The 24,537-nt window shown below is 39.7% G+C and overlaps 1 protein-coding gene across 3 annotated transcripts in view; it reads right to left on the bottom strand.

Annotated features, from left to right (window-relative positions):
• LOC140739315 (myotilin-like) overlaps window positions 1–24,537 on the bottom strand; it is a 125,482-nt gene that overhangs the window by 77,047 nt on the left and 23,898 nt on the right. For 2 of the 3 annotated variants that reach the window (XM_073067482.1, XM_073067483.1), the window contains exons 2-7: window positions 22,835–22,890; window positions 21,379–21,508; window positions 20,438–20,503; window positions 9,089–9,230; window positions 7,879–7,902; window positions 3,242–3,361 (exon numbers count right to left, since the gene is read on the bottom strand). In XM_073067482.1, the coding sequence (XP_072923583.1) occupies window positions 3,242–3,361; window positions 7,879–7,902; window positions 9,089–9,230; window positions 20,438–20,503; window positions 21,379–21,508; window positions 22,835–22,890 (538 nt within the window). The remainder of the gene's footprint in view (window positions 1–3,241; window positions 3,362–7,878; window positions 7,903–9,088; window positions 9,231–20,437; window positions 20,504–21,378; window positions 21,509–22,834; window positions 22,891–24,537) is intronic. The other variant, XM_073067484.1, reaches the window with a different exon arrangement.

The raw sequence follows: 24,537 nt of genomic DNA, 5'->3' as shown, positions 1-24,537 counted from the left end.
GCTCTGTGTATCCGGGTACTTTGTATTTACAGTACATACTTCACCCAGGTACAGCAATTGTCCAAATATCCAGTCGCAGTCCTTGTGTGCATGACATGCTTTTGCATGGGGGCTGGTTATTTTGGAGGGATTTCAATCAATGTACGTACAGTGCAGAATATATGTCACTTACATAATTTTATACCATTGAAATACCATTCACTAGGTACACACACCTTAAATTTTCTAGCAGCCCTTTCACGACATAGCCTATTCCTGCATCCGGAGTTGATAATCACGATGCTACCACTGAGAAGTCAGGCATGAGCCTTTTCAGCGGCGGGAGCTATTCTTTGTCTAAGTAAGTTGTTTCCTTCCTTTTATTCCTTTCCTGGTCCCTTGATCACCATTTCCCTCTCCCATGATCATAACTTCCTTCACCACCCCCCATCATGTCCCAGTGAATCAACAGTTGAATCCAGCGGAGAACCCACTAGGAGAAAACTGACCAAGATGTGTGTTAAAATGCCAAAGTAAGGTGTTTCTGTGTTTCCTGTGTCATAGGCCACCATACAACATTGCAGTGTGGTAGAATTTCTAGGCCTTTCCTTCTTAAGTCATAGACTAATAATGACAAGGAAGAGACGACTCATGGTGTGGACTAACAATATCTTATATGGCAGAATAGGGACTACCGTAGATTCCGGATTTTAAGCCGCTACTTTTTTCCCACATTTTGAACAGCTTTGAACTTTGCGGCCAATAATCCGAAGCGGCTAATGCATGATTTTTTTCATGCCGCCTCGTAAACATTTTGCCTCGTAACAGTAGATCAATAAAATTGATGAGTAGTTCACAGAGGTCCAATGAAATTGTACGATAAATCAAGCGCACTTTCACAATTAAATTATTGTAAATCAGTCATTTGTACTCACCCTCATCAACATGGAAAACACTCGAAGCATTGTGCTGCCTACTTAGTTTAAACTATATTTGTTTTCTGTACTACATCGCGGGATGCTATGACGTCACACCCGGTTTCGCGGTGTCTTGTGGGAAAATGCCGGTTTGCGATGAAACGGGACGGAGGGAGGGAGCGCATTACGCGAGCGGCTTTGGATCTGAGCGAACTCTGCTTTTAAGTTAAAGGTATCAATAACTTTTCCTGGTAGGCTGCAATATATATATTTTTTTACCAGTCGTTAGGAGATATTGGAATGTTGTTCAGTAAAGAAGTATACGCAACGTATATTTAAAAGTAGCCGCGTACGGGCACGGTTCGAAAAAAAGCATTTGCAATATGTATTTGTTTTTGTTACCATATGGATTTAATTAAAAGTTAAAAAAATCCTCACGTGTAATATCTTTCTGTGTAAATATCTCATATTACAACGTGGGACACCTGCGGCCGAAAATCCGGTGCGGCCTAAAATCCGGTGTGGCCTAAAATCTGATGCAGCCTTTACAATTAAAAAAATGATTTTATTTCTAAAATTAGAGCCAGCGGCTTTTAATCAGGTGCGCTCTGTAGTCCGGAATCTACGGTATTTAACTCAGATTGGCTTGTGTGCTACATTGCCTCACTTTCTTTTACATTTGGGATTGAGTCCACCTTTTATACATTTCCTTTCTCTGATCAGTTTAAGATCTTAAGTTTGGACTCCTTTTGTAGGTCCAGATGAGGATGTGGCCATGAGTTAACTCTTCCCAAATGTTACCGTGTCATTGGCAGCCCAACCAAAATTCAGGAAGTTTGCCTAGTGAAAAGATTTAATAATCAGTCTGAAACATTAACTCTAAAGTAACCGCTTTGTGGAGCACCTCTGTTCCATCCACCAAAAGTGGAATTTCCTGGCAGCCATCCATTTTAATTCCTATCCTCATTTGGTCCTTGCTTCCTCTTGTGACATGATGAGGCCACTCTCAGGGTGGAGGAGTAACACTTCATATTATGTCTAAAAGCCTCCAAACTGATGGCATGAATGTTTGTTTCACCTTCTGCTTTGTTTTTTTCTATTTTCCTCTCCCCCTTCTATTCCCCACTCTGGCCTCCTACCTCTTCTCCTCATCTGCCCATCATCTGGCCATGGTGTCCCTCTTTCTTCCCTTTCTCCCCTGGTCCACTCTTCTTTCCTATCTTCTTCTCCAGCCCTTTAGCTTTCCCACCCTTCTGACTTCACCTTCTACTTTGATCTTCTTCCCCTCCCCCATTTTTAAAATTCTGGTGTCTTCTCCCTTCCTTTCCAATCCTGATGAAGGGTCACGGCCTGAAATATGGACTGTTTATTCATTTCCATAGACGCTTCCTGACCTGCTGAGATCCTCCAGCATTCTGTGTGAGTTGTTCTGGATTTCCAGTATCTGCAGAATCTCTGAAACATCTGTTTCTTTCTCACCATTAACGCTGAGTATTTCTAATTCCTCTGTGTTTATTTAAACCATCTTCAGTCTCTTTGTTTAAACTGGATATCCTATACCTGTATTTCATTTCCCAAGGTTCAACCAGATGTATTGAAAATCTCTGGCTGAATTCATCTTTAATTTAATAGGGTGCATATTCATGTACCTTGTTAAATATTTGTTCTATATCTGGTAGAGAACACTGCAGTAGTGATAGATGTTTAAAAACTACATTAGTGATGGCATATAAATGAAAATTTGATGTTTATCATTAATATAAAACTATAGGGTTTGCAGTAAACTTTATACCTAATATGTGACTTTGAGTTTGTGTGTGTGTGTGTAGGTAAACAATGGGTGGCTTTTAAGGTATGGACTAGATACCTTTCCATAATGAAGAAAGGTAAGGCAATTAAAACTAGAGCTCCTGGATGTCAAGTGTACAGAGATATAATAAACAATGAAAATAATTAGTTAGGGGCACACGGCTGATGAACGTCTTCAGTGAGAACCAAGCTGAATATTGTAAATTAAGAGGGAAAACGAAACAGGGCTGCAGAGTTCATTTGCTAAAAAACCTGTCCCTTCTCTGCAACACAAAACATAATCACTTTCAAACTTATTCTACTGTAGTTTTGATGTATGGTCATCAATCTGAAACATCAACCCTGTTTCTCCCTCCATGGATGCTGGCTGACTTGTTGAGTACAGCCAGCAATGTTTAAATTTCCTCTTACAGAGATGATTTTATCCCAATACCTGTCAGTAAGCATGGTAGCTTCTGTCCAATGCCTGCAATATAGTTTTGTTGAATGTTTAGAGGTTGCCTGACCGTCACTTCAATGGAGTGTGCATTCTGTACCTGAATAGACAGTGAGCTGGCCACAACACGAAGTGGCACCATTTTTGTTGGTAGCAACACAATTGTACAAGCCTGAATCTTCTGGAAAGGCTTCTGTAATTACCAGAGTGCAAACCTCTTCTGTAATAAATAGAAATTTTCAATAAGTGAATTCTGTTAAATATTTTGTCCTGATTTTAAATGAACGTCTTTACAGTTGTACAGTGAAAAATGGTACAAGAAAACTGTTGTCAATCATTTTAAAGATAATTGCACATCTGACCCAGTTCACTACAGGACATTCTTTACAGCAGTGCCATCAATATGAATGTTTGTGATCCTGTGACATTTTCAAAAATTAAACTTACGGAAAGAATGTTGTTAGATATTACCCCTTTTTAACTCTTAATCCAGTACTTTGTAATTTACACCGGTTGCTAGTTAAGCAATGATTTGATATTAAAATTCTCAGCCTTGGATTTCAAATCCCTGCACGCTTTGCCCATACCTTTTTATTTCTCCAGATTTATATCCTCCAAGTGATGAACATAAGCAGTAGGAACCGGAGCAGACCATATTGCTTTTCAAGTTTACTTTTACTCTACTATTCACTAACCTTAGGGCAGTTCTGATTGGACTCAGATCTATTTTCCTGTTTGTTACATTACCCTTTAGTTCAAAATCCCATAACTCTTGGCTTTGAATATATTCAAGACTGTTTCCACAGCACTCTGGCATAGAGAGTTCTCAAGATTCTGATGAAAGAAAAATCCTTCTCCTCTCTACCTTCAGAATCCATTATTCAGACAGACAGACATACTTAATTGATCCCGAGGGAAATTGGGTTTCGTTACAGTCGCACCAACCAAGAATAGTGAAGAAATATAGCAATATAAAACCATAAATAATAAGTAAATTATGCCAAGTGGAAATAAGTCCGGGACCAGCCTATTGGCTCAGGGTGTCTGACACTCTGAGGGAGGAGTTGTAAAGTTTGATGGCCACAGGCAGGAATGACTTCCTATGACACTCAGTGTTGCATCTGAAACTTATCTCCTGGTCTACATTCCTTCATGAAGGGAAATATTCTCTCAGCATCTACCTTTAGTAGATATCCATTCTTCTCCAATTCTGAACTCTTGAGAATCCCAAATGAAAGATAAATAGAATTATTTGCATTTTTTCTCTATTAATTGTTTAATAGATCAATCTAAACTAATCCAACAATTTCCAGTATCGTAATTGGTTATACTTTATTCTTTCTTATGACACTTAATAAAGGCACATCAGGTGCATTGTGACAAGGTAAAATAATAATCAGATTACAAAGCTTGTTACCTGTGGTATTTTACCATTAATAGTAAGTTTTTCCTATGATTTCCTTTAAAATTGAGGCCTCTGTCGATCATGGATACTGTAACGTAGCTGTCTAGATATGCAGACCTGGGCAGTACAATATGGAGAGCAAGCTGTGGTACAAGTAGCAAGTTACCCCTCTCCACACATCGAATGAACCCAAAGGAACGGCAGAGACTGATATGGCTCAGCAACAGCGGCATCGCAGAAGTTACCACTCCGCATTGAACTCAATGTAGGACAACCTTAGGGATTCCAGCTCCGGATTTTTCCATCTAGGTTTACTTCGAGGCGTTCCCCATGAGCGAGTACAGCCGCAAGCTGGAGGAGGTTTGAGATCAGAGTTTTCCTTCTCCTTGAAGAGCTGCCAGCCACGGCTGATGAGCCCCACCTGCCTGAAGGGACTGGTTTTAAGGCACCACTAATTGCCTTTGCCCCTTCTCCTGTCAGTAGAAACAGTCCCGCTGGGCTTAGTAGCTAAGCCACACGTGAAGGCCAGGAGCTCGACTTGGTTGTCAGAGGCTATTTGAGCCACATGCCTTTAAAAGCATTTAATAGGTAGTGGGAGCTTATTCCCATTATCACACCTGGCTACAACAATCTTAAGGAACATAAATCTGCACAACTAATCTGCTCAATATCACGATATACAACTTTACTGTTTTACTTACAAGCAGCACACTAAGTGGAAACAGATTATTAAATGGAGCAGAAGAGTCATGAATTACTATCAGCGCCTCTTTCACTGAACCTACTGTCCTGGCAGCCTTGCAGAAGCACAAGGGATCAACCATTTATTCGGTGCTTTCTCAACTCGGTAGAATATTGGAAATTCTGGAAGTCAGATGAATTTGAGGAAGAAAGCATATGGAATAAATAATCACAAATTTAAAAAACAGCTGTTTCAGAAGCATGCAAGGAAGTACAATATTACAGGGTTGCCTCGAAGTCCCTGCTTTGATTTCAGAGTTAGTGGATGCCAAGCAATCGATGTTATAAAACCATTATTGAAATTAGAAAGCACCCATGTTGTGTTAATACTCGGAAAAGGCAACACTGATTCACCTTCCACATTTTCCGTTTCTCTATTACATATCAGAAAGAGGCTGTCAATTGCCTAATTTTTTTTCAGCACAAAACCTAAGTTTAACGTGGATAGATTATTTAGATAAATAAAAAAGAAATGGCTGCAAATGCACAATCACTCAGGCAGCAGCCTTGGAGACAGAAATGGTGTTAACATTTCAGATCAGTGACCTTTCTTTCTGATAGAAGATCAACAGCTTGAAACATTACCTCTGTTTCTTTGTTCACGGGTGCTGACTTCACTCATATCCAGCATTTTCTGTTTTCATTTGGAATTTAGAGTATTTCAAATGACTTAGGTATTTGAAAGATACAATCAGCATTGCATTAGGATTTGTAGTATCCTCAGGTACAGTATTAGATTACTTGGGTATTTGAAAGATGTGATCAATATCCCAAGCTATGTGCCCAGCAACTATCCTAAGACCATTAACTCAATGACTACAGTTCAACAAGTAGGATGATCTATGGGCATTTAGAGAATCATGCTCTGATCAGGGACAGTCATCATGGCTTTGTGAAGGGCAGATCATGCCTAACAAGCCTGATAGAGTTCTTTGAGGAGGTGACCAGGCATATAGATGAGGGTAGTGCAGTGGATGTGATTTACATGGATTTTAGTAAGGCATTTGACAAGGTTCCACATGGTAGGCTTATTCAGAAAGTCAGAAGGCATGGGATCCAGGGAAGTTTGGCCAGGTGGATTCAGAATTGGCTTGCCTGCAGAAGGCAGAGGGTCGTGGTGGAGGGAGTACATTCAGATTGGAGGGTTGTGACTAGTGGTGTACCACAAGGATCTGTTCTGGGACCTCTACTTTTTGTGATTTTTATTAACAACCTGGATGAGGGTGTAGAAGAGTGGGATGGCAAGTTTGCAGATGACACAAAGGTTGGTGGTAGTGTAGAGGATTGTCGAAGATTGCAGAGAGACATTAATAGGATGCAGAAGTGGGCTGAGAAGTGGCAGATGGAATTCAACCCGGAGAAGTGTGAGGTGGTACACTTTTGAAGGACATACTCCAAGGCAGAGTACAAAGTAAATGGCAGGATACTTGGTTGTGTGGAGGAGCAGAGAGATCTGGGGGTACATGTCCACAGATCCCTGAAAGTTGCCTCACAGGTAGGTAGGGTAGTTAAGGAAGCTTATGGGGTGTTAGCTTTCATAAGTCGAGGGATAGAGTTTAAGAGACACGATGTAATGATGCAGCTCTATAAAACTCTAGTTAAGCCACACTTGGAGTACTGTGTCCAGTTCTGGTCGCCTCATTATAGGAAGGATGTGGAAGCATTGGAAAGGGTACAGAGGAGATTTACCAGGACGCTGCTTGGTTTAGAGAGTATGGATTATGATCAGAGATTAAGGGAGCTAGGGCTTTACTCTTTGGAGAGAAGGAGGATGAGAGGAGACATGATAGAGGTGTACAAGATATTAAGAGGAATAGACAGAGTGGACAGCCAGCACCTCTTCCCTCAGTACAAGAGGACATGGCTTTAAGGTAAGGGGAGGGAAGTTCAAGGGGGATATTAGAGGAAGGTTTTTCACTCAGAGAGTGGTTGGTGCGTGGAATGCACTGCCTGAGTCAGTGGTGGAGGCAGATACACTAGTGAAATTTAAGAGACTACTAGACAGGTATATGGAGGAATTTAAGGTGGGGGGTTATATGGGAGGCAGGGTTTGAGGGTCGGCACAACATTGTGGGCCAAAGGGCCTGTAATGTGTTGTACTATTCTATGTGATGTCTGTGTTTAATGATTCTCTAGATACTTTAAATCTGAAAAATAAGCAGAGACACCAAAGGTAGTCAAAAGCTGCAATAAATAAATGCAGAATCGTGAGAGATCTTCCTTGGTCTGATTGGGCGTAAGAACGGAAAAGTTTACCATTCTGGAGGGCCATCTGTTGGAGGCTCCAAGCACCTGCCAGAGATGGTTTCTATCAACATAAAAATCACAATCTTGTTTGCCATTTATTAAAGGATATTGTAGTTACATTAAAATGGCAATCATTTCAACACTAAAGAGTACAGCAACAATAACAACTCACTTCACTGTATTAGATTTACAAGTAATTAACTCTCAACTGTAATTACTTAGAATGTGTTAAAATTGAAATCTTACTAATTACTGTCTTATATTATGGTAAAGATCACTACATGTAGATATATTCTGTATCATTCTATAACTTAATAATGTTAAATATAAAATAAAGTACTTACCAGGTATTGCTGTTAAGCAAGCCTCTACAAGTCAGACACATGTATGGAACAGAAAGAAGATACAAAAACATTACTTTCCTACAAATAAGATCCTGGAAATCACTAGAATATGACAAGATGTTTAGAAATTGTCTTGATGTGACAGGGATAATAAATTACAATCTAAAGTATACTGATTTCATTTGTAATTACTGAGATAATTTGCACAGTGATGAGAAGCAGTTTACAAAGCATTCATCTTATTTTGAAACTTTCCAAAGTGGTGATACACAGCTTTTCTTGTGCTATTTTTTAAATTGCCACTGCTTTTCATTTATAATAACAGTAGTGAAAATGGAGAGGAAGCTACTGGCATGATGAAGGGGTCCTGAACACCACCAGGAATACTGGCCCTTCATTGCTGCTCTAAACACCAGCAATGTAATAGGAAGAAGCTGGAGAAGAAATGCTCTTTTGCTGTGTAATAACCCATAAAGATTATCCACTGGTTACAAAGGCCTGGCTTATGGACACCCCTATGTACAAACAAGCTCATCATATTATAAAATTAAAAACTCTTACGTATGTATAGCCAACGCTCATAACACCAGCAGAACTAGTTTCCTCTTTCTACTCACAGTCATTGTTCTTTCTTGAAGTGTCATGTGCTTTTGATGGCATTCATTCTCTGGAGGTATGGTTACTATATCACGTGATTATTTTCTGTGAATTTTCTAACCTATTGTCAAAATCAACTTATACAGTACATGTCTGTAAAAACAGAATCCATCCATTACAATGAGAGTAATGAGCATATTAAAAAGGTGGTGATGGTAAAAATTATAATGATCAATAAATGTGAACCTGAGGGCCAAACAGCATTTTATTGCTCTTCACATTTAATCATGTGATCTTTCTTGATTTCAGCCATATGTGGTTTATAAAATACACCTGGAGAGAAATCTCTTACTGAATTTTGTGTGTTAGTGGGCTTTAAGGGTAAAATTCACAAGGTTTCTGAGGGTATTTGGTAGGATTTTAACTTTCAAATTGAGGATGAATCATTAAATGCTAGCAAGGCAAGCAGCTGGCATATTGGTATAAAATTTCTATGTGATCGAATTCAGTTATAAATGAAAAGTAAGTACCTTGGACAAAACAAACATTTAAAATATCCAAAAGCACTTTACCCTGAATTTTAGAAACAACCCTTTAAAATGAGATTGCTTACTTTTCCTTAAAATTCGAAAATCTGCAGAGTCCTTGATTAGCCTTTCCTCCTTGTACCACTGCACACTTAAAGGGGAGGAACCTTGGACTCGGCACTCCAGTACCACCAACTGACTCTTTGGTGATGTGACATCCTGCAAACACTGCAAGAAGTAGGCACACTATTTTACTTGATTATATTATAAAACAAACTACAAACCATAGCATCTATTTCTTAAAGAAGCTGTTCATGAAAGTCAAATTTTGGTGCAAAAATTCTGTAGTACTGTTATTCTAAAACAACAACAGGAAATGCTGGAAACACTCAACACACAGCACTGATGTCATGCAGCATCAGTGGGAAGAGAAATGATCAACACTTTGGGTCAAGAACTCTTCATCAGAACTGGGAAAAAAATAAAAGGTTTTATTTTAGCTGCAGGGAGAGACAGAGTAAGGTAACCATCAAGGGTTAACATGGTAAAAGAAACTGATGGAGAGAGAGAGAGAGGGGAACAGAATTTCTTTATTGGAGAGGAACAGAGTTTCTTCAAGGTTGCTTGGGGAAAGAAAAAAGCCAGAGAACTGATGTGACAATCTTATAAATGTGATTATTTCATTCAACACCCACTTCCTCTTATGACTATTCAGTTTTTGAATTGCTGTTGGTTTCCTCATGAATCTTCTTTAACAATATTTTCAGTTGCCTTTGTCCCTAATATTGTTGATGTTTAATCATCCTTGGGAGATGACTTAATGGAGATAACTAATTTGTTGGCATTCCAGCAAGCATCCTGTTATTTTATATTAAATTTCATAAATGAAAGCCCAAGGTAACTAAAATTGCATTTGCACTTTGAAATATTAGTTGTTTTGCAAACAGTGTGATATGTGAGATGCATTAGATATCAACATAAGTAATAAAATAACTCTGGCTGCTTTCCACCAATTGCCCAGGACACCTATAAGTTTTCCTTGAGCTGCTCATATCGTTTTACAATCGCTTCAGAAATACTTTCACGTGGGAGGATCTGAACAGTAAACCACATTCATTTTGTTTCTGTTAGTAATATTGCTTTAAAGTGAATACCAGCAATGTGAATACAGAATGTGTTTTTTGCTTTGTAGAAGTTTCAAGGGCTATCGGTTCCATTGCTTTCCATATTTGATCAAATGACAAACCTTTGTGCCAAGTAGACATTAATATTAATAATGGGAATAATAATCACTTAAATATTAAGTCGGCGAGATCCTACCAATATGGATTTTTGCCATTGCTATAGTAGTCAGTTTTACATATTAAGCTTTACAATTCAGTGAGTGAATTCATCAGTACTCCTAAGTGTGAGAAAGAACGGTAATGGCATTGCAAGTTAATTTGCAAATAGTTTATACTACTGAAAATTTGGGAATTCACATGGTTAGATCTGTGCATGTAAAGGTTTCTCTCTCCTGCCATCTGGCAAAAGGTACTGAAGCGTTCGGGCTTTCACGACCAGACCGTGCAACAGTTTCTTCCCCCAAGCCATCAGACTCTTCAATACTCAGAGTCCAGACTGACATCTACATCATTTATTATTATATTGTAATTTGTCCCCTACTGTGCCTATTGTCTTGCTTATTATATTATTATACTGCCCTGCACTGTTTTGTGCACTTTATGTAGTCCTGTGCAGGTCTGTAGTCTAGTGCAGTTTTTTATGTTGTTTTATATAGTCTAGTGTAGCCTTGTGCTGTCTAGTGTACAAATGTAGTTTTGTGTTTCATGTAGCACCAGGGTCCTGGAGGAATGTTGTTACGTTTTTACTGTGTACTGTACCAGCAGTTTATGGTTGAAATGACTTGATTATTTGTCACATGTACATTAAAACGTACAGTGAAATGCATCATTTGTGTCAGCAACAAACAGTCTGAGAACCTCCTGGGGCAGCACAACAGTGTCACCAGCTTCCAGCACCAACATAGCATAACCACACCCTACATACCTTAACCCATGTATCTTTTGGATGTGGGAGGAAATCAGAGCACCAAGAGGAAACCCGCATGGTCACAGGGAGAATGTACAAACTCCTCACTGACAGCAGTAGCAATATTCTGATCACTGGCACCATTAGGCCATAAGATATAGGAGCAGAATTAGGCCATTTGGCCCAATGAGTCTGCTCCACCATTTCATCATGGCTGATCCATTTTTCCTCTCAGCCCCAATCTTCTGCCTTCTCCCTGTATCCCTTCATGCCCTGACTAATCATGAGTCTATCAATCTCTGCTTTAAATATGCATAAAGACTTGGCCTCCACAACTGCCTATTGGCAACAAATTCCATAGATTCACCTCTCTCTGGCTAAAGAAATTCCTCTTCATCTCCATCTTAAAAGGACACCCCTCTATTCTGAGGCTGTGTCCTCAGAATAGGAAACATCCTCTCCACATGTACTCTTATCGAGGCCTTTCACCATTCGGTACATTTCAATGAGGTCGCCCCTTATTCTTCTGAATTCCAATGAATACAGGCCCAGAGCCATCAAATGCTCTTCATATGAGAAACCTTTCAATCCCAGAATCATTTTGGTGAGCCTCCTTTGAACTCTCTCCAGCTTCAGCACATCCTTTCCAAAATAAGGGTCCAAAACTGCTCACAATATTCCATCTGAGGCCTCACCAGTGTTTTATAAAGTCTGAACATCACATCCTTGCTTTTATATTCAAATCCTCTTGAAATGAATGCTAACATTGCATTTGTCTTCCTTACCACAGACTCAACCTGCAAACATTTAACCTTTAAGAAATCTGTACAAGGACTCCCATGTCTCTTTGCACCTCAGTTTTTGTATTTTCTCTCCAGTTTGAAAATAGCCCTTTCAGTTTTTTTCTACCAAAGTGCATGACCTTATACTTCCAAACACTATATTCCATCTGCCTCTACTTGACCTACTCTCCAAATCTGTCCAAGTCCTTCTGTAACCTCTCTACTTTCACAAAGCTACCTGCCCCTCTACCTATCTTCATATCGTCTGCAAATTTTGCAACAAGGCCATCAATTCTATAATTTAATCATTGAAATATAACATAAAAAGAAACGGCCCCCACTCAGATCCCTGTGGAACACCACGAGCCACTGGCAGCCAACCAGAAAAGGCTGCCTTTATTCCCACTCTTTGCCTCCTAGCAATCAGTAATAATCAGCAATTCTGTAATGCCCTGGGCCTGTAGCTTGTTAAACAGCCTCATGCATAGCAGCTTGTCAAAGGCCTTCGGAAATCAAAGTATATAACATCAACCAATTCTCCTTTGTCTATCCTGCTTGTTATTTCTTCAAAGATTTCTAATAGATTTGTCAGGCAAGATGGTCCCTTGATGTTGCCATGCTGTCTACAGCCTATTTTATCATGTACCTCCAAGTACCCCTAAACCACATCCTTAATAATCAACTCCAACAGCTTCCCAACCACTGAGGTCAAACTAACTGGCCTATGGTTTCCTTCCTTCTGCCTCTCTCTCTTCTTGAGGAGTAGTATAACATTTACAATTTTCCAGTCTTCCAGAACCATTCCACAAGCTGGTTATTCTTGAAAGATCATTACTAATGCCCCTACGATCTCTTCAGGTACCTCTTTCAGAACACTGGGGTGTACACCATCTGGTTCAGTTGACTTATCTACCTTCAGACCTTTCAGTTTCCCAAGAACCCACTTCCTAGTAATGGTAACTACACACACTTCATGACCCCGACACCTGGAACTTCCACCAGGTATCTTCCACAGTGAAGACTTAAGCAAAATACTTATTCATTTTGTCTGCCATTTCCTTGTCCCCCAGTACAACCACTCCAGCATCGTTTTCTAGCAATCCATTCTCCACTCTCACCTCTCTTTTACACTTTATGTATCTGAAGAAATATTTGGTATCCTCTTTAATATTATTGGCTAGCTTACTTTTGTATTCCATCGATACCTTCTTAATGACTTTTATAGTTGCCTTCTGTTGGTTTTTAAAAGCTTCCCAATCCTCTGACTTCCCACTATTTTTTGTTCTATTAATTGCCCTCCCTTTGGCTTTTATGTTGGCGTTGTCTTCTCTTGTTAGCCATGGTTGAGTCATCCTGCCTTTAGAATACTCCTCCCTCTTTGTCATGTACAGTGCCCTTTTTTTGACACTGATCAACAGAAAAAGACTCTTTCACAGCAAAGTGAAAATAGATCTCTACAAAGTGATCTAAATTAACTACAAATATAAAATACAAAATAATGGATTGCATAAGTATTCACCCCCTTTACTATGACACATCAAATCATCACTGGTGCAGCCAATTGGTTTTAGAAGTCACATAATTAGTTAAATAGAGGTCACCGTATGCAGTCAAGGTGTTTCGATTGACTGTAGTAAAAATACACCTGTAATTGGAAGGTCCAGCTGTTGGTGAGTCAGTATCCTGGCAAAATTTACACCATGAAGACAAAGTAACACTCCAAGCAACTCTGCAAAAAGTTATTAAAACCACAAGTCAGGAGATGGATACAAGAAAATTTCCATGTCATTGAATATCCCTTGGAGTACAGTTAAGTCAATCATGAAGAAATGGAAAAAATATGGCGCAGCTGTAAATCTGCCTAGAGTAGGCTGTCCTCAAAAACCAAGTGACTGCAGGAAGGGGACTAGTGAGGGAGCCTACCAAGAGACCTACGACAACTCTGGAGGAGTTACAAGCTTCAGTGGCTGAGATGGGAGAGACTGCATGTACAGCAACTGTTACCCGGATGCTTCACCAGTCACAGCTTTATGGGAGAGTGGCAAAGAGAAAGCTACTGTTGAAAAAGATACAGACATGAAATCTCAGCTAGAGTTTGCTGGAAGAAGGTTCTATGGTCTGATCAAACCAAAATTGAGATTTTTGGCCATGAGCCCAAATACTATGTTTGGCATAAGCCACAACACTACACATCATCAAAAACACACCAACCCTACTGCGAAGCATGGTGGTGGCTGCATCATGCTGTGGGAATGCTTCTCTGCAGCAGGCCCTGGAAGGCTTGTGAAGGGATGGGGTAAATGAATGCATCAAAATATAGGGAAATCCTGGAGGAAAACTTGATGCAGTCTGCAAGAGAAATACAGCTTAGGAGATTTGTTTTCCAGCAAGACAATGGCCCCAAGCATAAAGGCAAAGCTACACAGAAATGGCTTAAAAACAACAAAGTTAATGTTCTAGAGTGGCCAAGTCAGAAGCCAGACTTCAATCAAATTGAGAATTTGTGGCTGGACTTGAAAAGGGCTGTTCACTCATGATCCCTGTGCAATCTTGAGCTTGAGCAGTTTTGTAAAGAAGAATGCAGAAAAGTTGCAGTGTCCAGATGTGCAAAGCCAATAGACAGATTCAAGCGTGTAATTGCTGCCAAAGGTGCATCTACTAAATACTGACCTGAATGGGATGAGTTATTATGCAATCAATTATTTTGTGTTTAATAATTGTAATAAATTTGGACCAAATTGTAGAGATTTGTTTTCACTTTGACATGAAAGAGTCTTTTCTGTTGATCAGTGTCAAAAAAGCCATGTCCGCTGTGATTCAATGTTGTAAAACAATAAAACATGAAAACTTTCAAAGGGGGTGAATATTTTTTATAGGCACACTATATATTCTGTGCCTTTTCAATTTCTTCCAAAAGTTCCAGCCATTGCTGCTCTACTGTCATCCCTGCCAGTGTTCTTTTCCAATCAATTTTGGTCCACTCCTCTCTCATGCCTCTGTAATTCCCTTTACTGCACTGTAATACTGATACCTCTGACTTTAGCTTCTCCTTCTCCTTCTCAAATTTCTGGGTGAATACGATCATATTATGATCACTCATCCCCAAGGGTTCTTTTACCTCAAGCTCTCCAATCAATTTCCGTTCATTGCGCAACACCCACTCCAGAAGCTGACCCCCTATCGGCTCAGCCATGAGCTGCTGTAAAAAGCCATTTTGTGAGCATTCTGGAAATTCCCCCTCTTGGAATCCTGCACCAACTTGATTTTCTCAATCTACCTGCATATTGAAATCCCCCTTGACTATTGTAACATTGCCCTTCTGGCATGAATTTTCTATCTCCCATTGTAATTTGTGGACCACATCCTTACTATTTTTTGGAGCTCTGTATACAATTCCCATCAGAGTCTTTTTACCTTTGCAGTTCCTTAGCTCTACCTTAATAATTCAACACCTTCTGACCCTATGTCACCTCTTTCTAATGATTCGATTTCATTTTTTACCAACAGAACAACATCACCCCCTCTGCCTTCCTGCCTGTTCTTTCAATACCGTGTGTATCCTTGGTCATTAAGCTCCCAGCTCTAATCTTCTTTTGGCTATGATTCAGTGATGCTGACAATATCATACCTACCAATCTGTAACTGTGCTACAAGTTCATCTACCTTATTCCATATATTGTGTGCAATCAAATATGACACCTTCAGTCCTGTATTCACCCTTTTCAATTTTGTCTACCTTTTATGTTGCAACTCATCCTGTTGGCTGCAATTTTGCCCTATCATCAGCCTCTCTTTGTGTCATAAACATTGCCTCTGTTTGTAAACCAGCTACTCTACCTCATCTTCAGCACTATCACTCCGGTTCCCTTCCCCCTGCCAAATTAGTTTAAACCCTCCTGAACAACTCCAGCCAAACTGCCCACAAGGATATTGGATCCCCTTGGGTTCAGGTGTAAACTGCACCCTTTGTACAAGTCATACTTTCCTCAGAAGAGATCTAAAAGATCCACAAATCTGAACCCCTTCCCCCTGCACCAATTCCTCAGCCATGCATTCACCTGCCAAATTATCATCTTCTTACCCTCACTGGCACAGGCAGCAATTGAGAGATTACTACCCTGGGGGTCCTGTTTCTCAGCTTTCTATCTAGCTCCCTAAAATCTCTCAGGACCTCCTCACCTTGTCTATCTATGTCATTGGTGCCAACACGTATTAAGACTTCTGGCTGTTCACTCTCCCCCTTGAGAAGAGAGGCAACATACCATCTGGATGTCTCCATTGCACCCAGAACACCTCATCTCTGTTTCTCTGACTAAGGAATCTCCTATCACCACTGCAGTCCTCTTCATCTCTTTACTCTTCTAAGCTACAGCACCAGACTCAATGCCAGAGACTTGGTCATTGTGACTCCCCTTGGTAGTCATCCCCCTCAATAATATCTGAAGTAATATACTTACTATTGAGGGGAATGGCCACAGGTGTACTCTGCACTGGCTGTGTATTTCCCCTCCTTCTCCTGACAGGCACCCAGTTACAGGTCTCCTGCAGCCTAGGACTACTACCTCCCTATAACTCCTCATTTTTCCATATGAGTCGAAGGTCATCGAGCTTCAGCTCCAGTTCCTTAATACGTTCTGTCAGGAACTGCAGCTCAGTGTAGCTGGTGTAGCTGTGTTTATCTCCCAGACTTCCCACATCCCACATACAGTACAAAACACGGTCCCTGGAGCCATTCTCATGGCACTACTGTGCCCTAACAGATAAGAACAGAAAGAGAGTAACTTACAAGATACTTTATCTCACCCAAGCCTGATGAACCAAAGCCACTCACAATGGCTGCTCTTCTTGCACTCGAGTTATTTTTATTGGCCCTTTCTAATGAATCCCTCTTGCTGATTAGTTGCTCCTCAACTCAGAGAATGCCAAAAAGCTCTACCTTTGTAATCTCGGCCTCCATTCTGATTGAAAGGTAGCTCTTTTTTATGCACCCCTAATGTCGATTGTCGAACTGTGCTACCCAAGTAAGCCCTGTAAAGGTTCTTGTACTGATGGAAATGGGTACTAGCAGGTCAGGTTGAACATGAATATGATTTGGGCCAACATAGCCTGCTTTTCAGGATCTGATAATAATAATAATAATAAATAAGCAATGGATATGATGAGATAAAGAGTACTTGAAAGTAAGTCGAACAACACACACAAAATGCTGGTGGAACACAGCAGGCCAGGCAGCATCTATAGGGAGAAGCACTGTCGACGTTTCGGGCTGAGACCCTTCATCCACCAGCATTTTGTGTGTGTTGTTCAAATTTCCAGCATCTGCAGATTTCCTCGTGTTTGCTCTTGAAAGTAAGTCCATCTGTTGTGGGAACATTTCAATAATGCAGGTGTGAAGTTGAGTGAACCCTTTGGTTCAAGAGCCTGTTGGTTGAAGAGTAATAACTGTTCTTGAACCTGGTGGTGTGAGTCCTGAGGCTCCTGTACCACCTTCTTGTTGGCAGCAGCGAGAAGAGAGCATGACCTGGGTAGTGGTGATCCCTGCTTTCCTGCAACAACGCTCCACGTAAATGTACTCTCCACCACACATTTTTATTGCTTTCCATATTCAACCAAATGACAAACCATTGTGTCAAGTTGACAATAATAATTGCAATGAGGAGAATAATCACTTAAATAGTAACAGTTGGCAATATTCTACCAATATGAATTTCCATAGGATATCTATAGAAGTTTGTCACAGTTTTCGATGTCATGCTGAATCTTCATCAACTCCTAAGGAAGCAGAGGCACTGCCGTGCTTTCTTCATAATTGCACTTACATGTTGGTTCAGGACAGGTCCTCTGAAATAATAACACCCAGGAATTTAAAGCTGCTCACCCTCTCCACCTCTGATCCTCTGATAGAGATTGATTCATGGACCTCTGATTTCCTCCTCCTGAAGTCAAAAATCAGCTCCTTCATCTTGGTGACATTGAATAAAAATTGTTGTTGCACCACAGAGCCAGATTTTCAAACTCCCTTCTGTATGCTGATTCGTCATCACCTTTGATTTGGTCTACAACAGTGGTGTCATTAGCAAAGTTGATCGTGGCATTGGAGCCGTACTTAGACACGCAGTCATTAGTGTAAGGTGAGTAGAGCAGGGAGCTAAACACACAGCCTTGTGGTGCACCTGTGCTGATGGCGATTGTGGAGCAGATGTTGTTGCCAATCTGAACTGACTGGGGCCTGCAAGTGAGGAAATTGCATGAAAAGATATTGAAGGCAAGGTCTTGGAGCTTATTGATTAGTTTTCAGGGGATGATGGTATGGAATGCTGAGCTGATGTTGATAAAGAGCATCCTGATGCATCTTCATTGTCCACATATTCCAGAGTTGGTATCTGCTGAGGACCCATTGTGACAGTAGACAAATTGGAGCAGATCAAAGTCACTTTTCAGGCAGGAGTTGTTATGTTTTATCACCAACCTCTCAAAACCGTTCATCACTGAGGATGTAAATGAGACAAGTTACCATGTTCTTCTTAGGCATGGGTATAATTGAAGCCCTCTTGCAGACTGCTGAAGACAATGGTTAAAGATCTCAGTGAGTACTGCAGCCCATTGATCAGCACAGGTCTTTAGCACTTGGCCAGGTACCCCATCTGGGTCAGATGCTTTTCCTGGGTTCACCCTCCTGAAGAATGCTGTCATGTCAGCCTCAGAGACTGAAATCACAGGATCGTTGGGGGCTGTAGGAGTTTGTGATGATTCCTCCATGTTTTGACAGTCAAAGTGAGCATAGAAGATGCATAGAAAATAGAAGAGCATTGAGCTGAACAAAACATTGCTCCTCAAAGGCCAAGGAGCAAAACACAGTCCATATAGTCACACTCAGCACACATCGTTACGACGCAGCACTCACAGTCACAAAATAGCACAAGTCCTTGAGTGGCACAGCCTGAAGATTGACATAAAGTGCGAGATGCATGTTCATTTCAGACAGTATAATGTTACTGGTACCACTTAATAAAACAAGCCGTAGCATAAATATGTGAAACAGCAGCAATAAAAAATGAAAAGCGACCAGTCTATGACGAGAGTGAGTCTGTGGGTTGGGGAGTGTGGGGAGCAGGGCTTTCAGACAGGGTGTGCATACGTGCTCGGTGGTAGCAGGGTGTTAAGACATCTAACAGGCTGTTACTCAGCCTGACAGCTTTAGTTCTTCTGCTGTTTGACCTTCTTCCTGATGGCAGGAGATCAGAGAGATCGTGGGAAGGATGGGAGGCATCGCTTCTGATATACAGTGTGTCTTGAGTGGGGGGGGGGGTGCGGGGAAGAGGGACCCCGATGATGTTTCTGAGCAGACCTCACTATCTGTTACAGGGTCTTGTTACCCTGATGCATTGCAATTCCTATACCAGATGGTGATGCAGCTGGTCAGGACCCCCACCCCCCAAACCCCCATTGGTGTTCCAGTGTAATGTGATGGGAATGGGCTGGGGATAGGGTGATGCGGGTTTGGTGGGGAAGTCTCAGTGGAAGCACTGGTGTACTCTCTCGCCCAAAATCTGGGTTAATGCAGTTTTGAGGGAATTCCAGACTATCAAGAACTCCGAAAAGTGATGCAAACTCAACAGTTCTGACTGCCTATTTAGTCATTTACAGGACATAATACATCACTGGCAAGGGCATAATATATGACGAATTCCTAATTGTTCTTGAGAAGGTGGTAATGCCTGTTCTCCTGAGCCACAATAGTTCACACATCCAATCCTTTTCCAGTAAATGGAAGTTTTAAAAATTACAGATGCTGGAATAAAACCAGAAAATATTTGAAATATTTAGGAGGTTAGCCAACAAATGTAGAAGAGAAATGGAGTTATTGTTTCCATTCTATGTCCCTTCATCAGAATCTGTTCAGATGACCTTCTGGATTTGAAATTAAAGCTATGTTTCTCTTAGAACAGATGCTACCTAACCCTCTAATGTGCTTTCAGCATTTTTTGTTTTATTTCAACTTTCTAACATCTTTAAGTTTTCTTTTGATTTTCATGCAGATAGATAAGATCTGAACTAATAAGTGAAAACACTGTTCAGGCACTCCTGAAGAGAGGGGAATTGAGTTAAGTTTCAGCTTTGTTCAGATCTGACAAAGGATCTTTGATCTGAAATGTTAATTTAGTTTCTTTTCCCAGGGATGCTGCCTGACCTGCTGAACATTTCCAGTATGCTCTGTTTTAAAGTACACTTCATTTCAGTGTACTTTATTCCCACCTTGAGAGTTAAGCAGGGAGTCCGCTTTAGGTTGTGATGATGAAGATATTGCTGAAGATCTGTAGACAAGTCTCAAGGGACACCATCCCAGCAGAAACGCAGGACAGCCATAACCTATCTAAATATATACATACTGCACTCACAACATAATGCCAGAATTCACCACAATTCTGAAGGAAGTTTGAAGTCATAAACACACTTAGTACTACACACAACAAACTACTAAAATGAAGTTTCTGGAGCCAGGAAGAAAGTTGGAAAAGTGTTATGTTTCTCCAAGGATTAATGAAATGTTGTTGTGCAAATGGAAAATTAAGTGAAAGCCTCAAATTGCAAAGATCAAAATGAACAAATCCTTTCATTTACCTTTGTAAATACTGGAGCATTCCCTGTTGAAGCTCCTGAATAAGTAGAAGACTGGTGCCTTTTGGTCTATAAAAATAAGGAAATTCAAAGTTTAAATACTTCATTAGTAAATAGGAAAATGTCCTCAAAAACATAGTTTTTAATCCTTTGATTGTAAAAAGCAAAGAGATTTCTATGATGTTTTTTGCCATTGATTTGATTTAATAAAATAACTGTTGAAACTTTTGATTCAAGACATTCTGGAAAAATGGGGAACATTCTCCTGAAGATTTTTTTGTGAAGATAGTTTTGCTAAATTAAATGTCTTTATTTTGATTGGAGGAAAGTATAGAGGGGATGCCAGAGGTACGTTTTTTACACAGAGAGTGGTGAGTGCATGGAACTCCCTGCCCTGTCATGGGAGGTGATAGAGGCAGATACATTTAAGAAACTCTCAGACAGGCACATGAATGACAGAAAAATGGAGGGCCATATTGGAAGGAAGTAACATACACAAGATGCTGGAAGAATTCAGCGGGTCAGGCAGTGTTTATGGAGAGGAATAAACAGTCAATGTTTCAGGTCGAGACCCTTCATCAGTCCTGGCTAAGGCTGGCTAGGAGGACAGGGTTAAATTGATATAAAGATCGGCACAACGTCGTAGGCTGAAGGATCTGTACTGCACTGTAATATTCTATGTTTCTGTGTTCTATTATGTCTCTTAAAATTCTCAAGGAAATTATTCATTTTAAATTACGCAATTTAAAGTAGCTTATGCCAGTTTCTTGTGATCCATGTGTCACTTTAGGCTACTGCTGCTATCTGGCCAATTCTTGTGGTTTGACAAATGGCACATTGTACAAATATTACTCCCTTACATTGAAGCATTGAAAGAGAAGCAGTTTTCTAGACCTCTGTTTAAAGTAGTTTTCTGATTTAACAAATACATTGCTGTTCACTACCTGCTGGGTATGATCAGATGATGTCTGAACAGGTTTGGTGCACGTCTGAGGTTTCGTAGGACACGCAGAACCTTCAATTCCCGAAGAAGAGGCTAATGTTAATGACAAGGTTGCTGCTTTCCTCTGTACCCTGATGAGAAGAGTCATTTTATAAAATGGAAATGAATAACTTTGTTTTATAGAAATGTTTGTATTTATCTTGTACTCTGTTTTCACCAGGTGAATCACTGGATAAAAATCTTGCCACTGAAGGTTGTGGTTTAAACCCCATTCTCAGGCTTCAGTTCAAAGTCTGGGTTAATACAGGTTTGTGGGAATGTAGCATTCTCTGAGGTACAACAACTCTAAATACGATTTTGAATCAAAGTGCTCTCCATCTTCTGTGCATACGTATACAGAAAATCACATACTACTCTTTCAAAGAGGAGCTTTCTCATTTTGATACTTTTCATTTGTCTATAAAAGCTAACCATCCAGTTATGTTACATTCCTATTTGGGGTTATTACGTGTGGGTATTGATGCACCATCAATAACTCTCCGAGACATGAGGCGAGATATCGGCTTTTATTGGCTGGAAGAAAGAACAAGCAGCAATTGACCACCACACTACATCCTGGAGACTGAGGGCAGGGCTCAGGCTCCAATCACCTTTATACAGGGGTCTGTGGGAGGAGCCACAGGAGCAGTCAGCGGGGGGGCGTGTCCAGACAGGGATATGTAGTTCACCACAGGTATATAGGAAGTTTTACAGTCTCCCCTCAATTGTGACTTATTTAGATTTACAACTTGGTCTCAGAGGCACATTGCAAACAAGTCATATTCAAAGTTGGCACCAAATGAAGAGAGGCAGTTGCACTTGACAACCGAAATATGTCAGTGGTGACAGATGATATTTAATATGATGATGTGTGACGATCGGAAGAAAAGTGGATGATGAAGTTCAAAAGGGTGGATTTTGGAAAAGGTCCGAGATTTATAGTAAATGTGTTACTGGAAATAACCAGTTACTATGGAGAAGGAATTAACAAAGCAAATGGGGTACAGAGCTTTATAGCCAGAAATGTAACATACAAGTCAAAGGAAACTATTTTTAATCATACTGAACTCTGGTTAGATCAAGCCTTCTTTAGTGTGGTCTGGTTTGGTTGCTAAGACACAAAACAAAATATTCCAACAAAGCAGAGATGAATTGTAATATTTATCCCTCCACTTAGAGTGAGAGAAACATACAAACTCAATAACCCCTGGGCTCTTCTCTCTTTATGGCAGTATGTGAAATTATAAAACTAGCAAAACATACAGTAGCTTTAAATCATACAATGACACGAGGTTGAGAAGCTCAGGTTATCAATCTTTTGGAAAATAATTATGAGGAATTTTGTCATGCATTTATAGATACTTCATTTGAACAACAAATACAAATGTTTTATTAAACAATTATTATTCCATACTTACTGGGGCATGATGTTTTCCGTAATACATGGATTTGAATTTTGTTCTCTTTGTTGAATCTGTACCAACCATAATAAAGGAGTTGAATTAAATCAATTTAGAACTTTATAGTGTGGTTTTATATTCCTATCTGCTGAAAAGTGGGTTGTTGCACTAATTTAAATCAACATATTTAACATCTACTCTAACAGAGAAAATTTGAAAACCATTCACACCTTTCAGTTAATAAACGTAAGTACACATTCAGCCAAATTACATTGCATCATTACATTTACTTATTGTTTAAATATGTTATATTCTATTCAGCTGGGAGGCTTTTTGCCAAGGCATCGTATGTTTATTTATTTAACAGCCTTCAGCTTTCACAAGGCTCTCATAAATTCTAAAGAAATATAGAAATTCAATATTTAGATACAAAAGCAAATTAGACACTGAGATCTGAAGTAAACAGAAAATATTGTGAAATATACAGAATAGGCTGACTGGGGATATTTATTATAGATTTACTCCTGCTCAACCATTTTCCCACTGTATGGCATCCTTTTGTTAATCTGCTGAAATTGGAGTTTAGCAACATGAGAATGGGAAAGGTAAGATCTAAGTGTATTTTCTTCCTGTCTCTTATGTCATGATTGTGTTCTCCAGGCACCTGCTCAGTGAGTAAGAATATATTACATACTTCTAAAACAGTTAATACTTTAATATAAATTATTTTGATTGCTTTCTAACCTAACAATAACTACACAGTTCAAACAGCAAACTGTACCAGTTAGTGTTGTTACAATTAATGCTGTCCTTTGAACCACACTAGTTTCTCTCTTTCTCTGATGTTCTATATATGTAGTGGTTGTTAACGTTTTCTGTCTCCAATCTCTTTTTTCTCCCTCAGCAGCAAGAGAATTCAATTATCACTGGTTGGGGCTTAAATTTCATTTCTATATTTGAGATGGTGTTCTTTTGTTTTCATTCTACTTAATAAATCATTAGGATGTATAGCCTTTAAAAAGCAAGCTTGAAATCATTAGACATCTTTTTGCTTCTTAATATTCCTTTTGTTTAGAAAAAACTTTACATGAAGCTGATAGTTTGTCTTTTCTTCTTTGATACCATGCTTTTTATCTTTTAAAAAAAATTGCATTCTATTGCATTGTAAAATCCAGAAATGTAATAAATTCTATTTGCATCATACATTTTGTACATACATGGCAACCATATTTAAATGTAACTAACTCTTGTAAAAAGGGCAGAACTTGACCCTCTGTATCTGAAAGTACGCTCCCTGTAACCTGATACGATTTTAAAGCAGTGACTTTTATGGAGATGTTCATCATGACAAACACCAACCAAAATAAAAATGAGAGGAAAAATCATGGTGCTGCAGAACTCTAAAGACCAGTAAACTAGTGCAATTTTAGCTTTTCTAACCAAACGCCCTCGAGTTACTTTATAGCCATAAATTATTTAAGAACAGAATCACTAAGCACCAGTGTTTAGGAATTCTGTGTTTTAGTTGCATGCTGTTCCATACTCTGGGTTAATTATCAATAATATTTGTGGCTGAGCTAGAACCAAAACTGATTGCTTCTGATGTTTCATTGATTGAGAGTTGTCTGCTCACTTTTCTAAACTGGGATCAGCCGTACTCCAGATCATTATCATTGTCACGTCCAGTTTAAAATTGGACATCTGTCAGATAATATCAAATT

This window comes from Hemitrygon akajei, chromosome 15, assembly GCF_048418815.1.
Source record: "Hemitrygon akajei chromosome 15, sHemAka1.3, whole genome shotgun sequence".
Taxonomy (NCBI): Eukaryota; Metazoa; Chordata; class Chondrichthyes; order Myliobatiformes; family Dasyatidae; genus Hemitrygon; species Hemitrygon akajei.
This window is presented reverse-complemented; position numbering and strand designations above follow the sequence as displayed.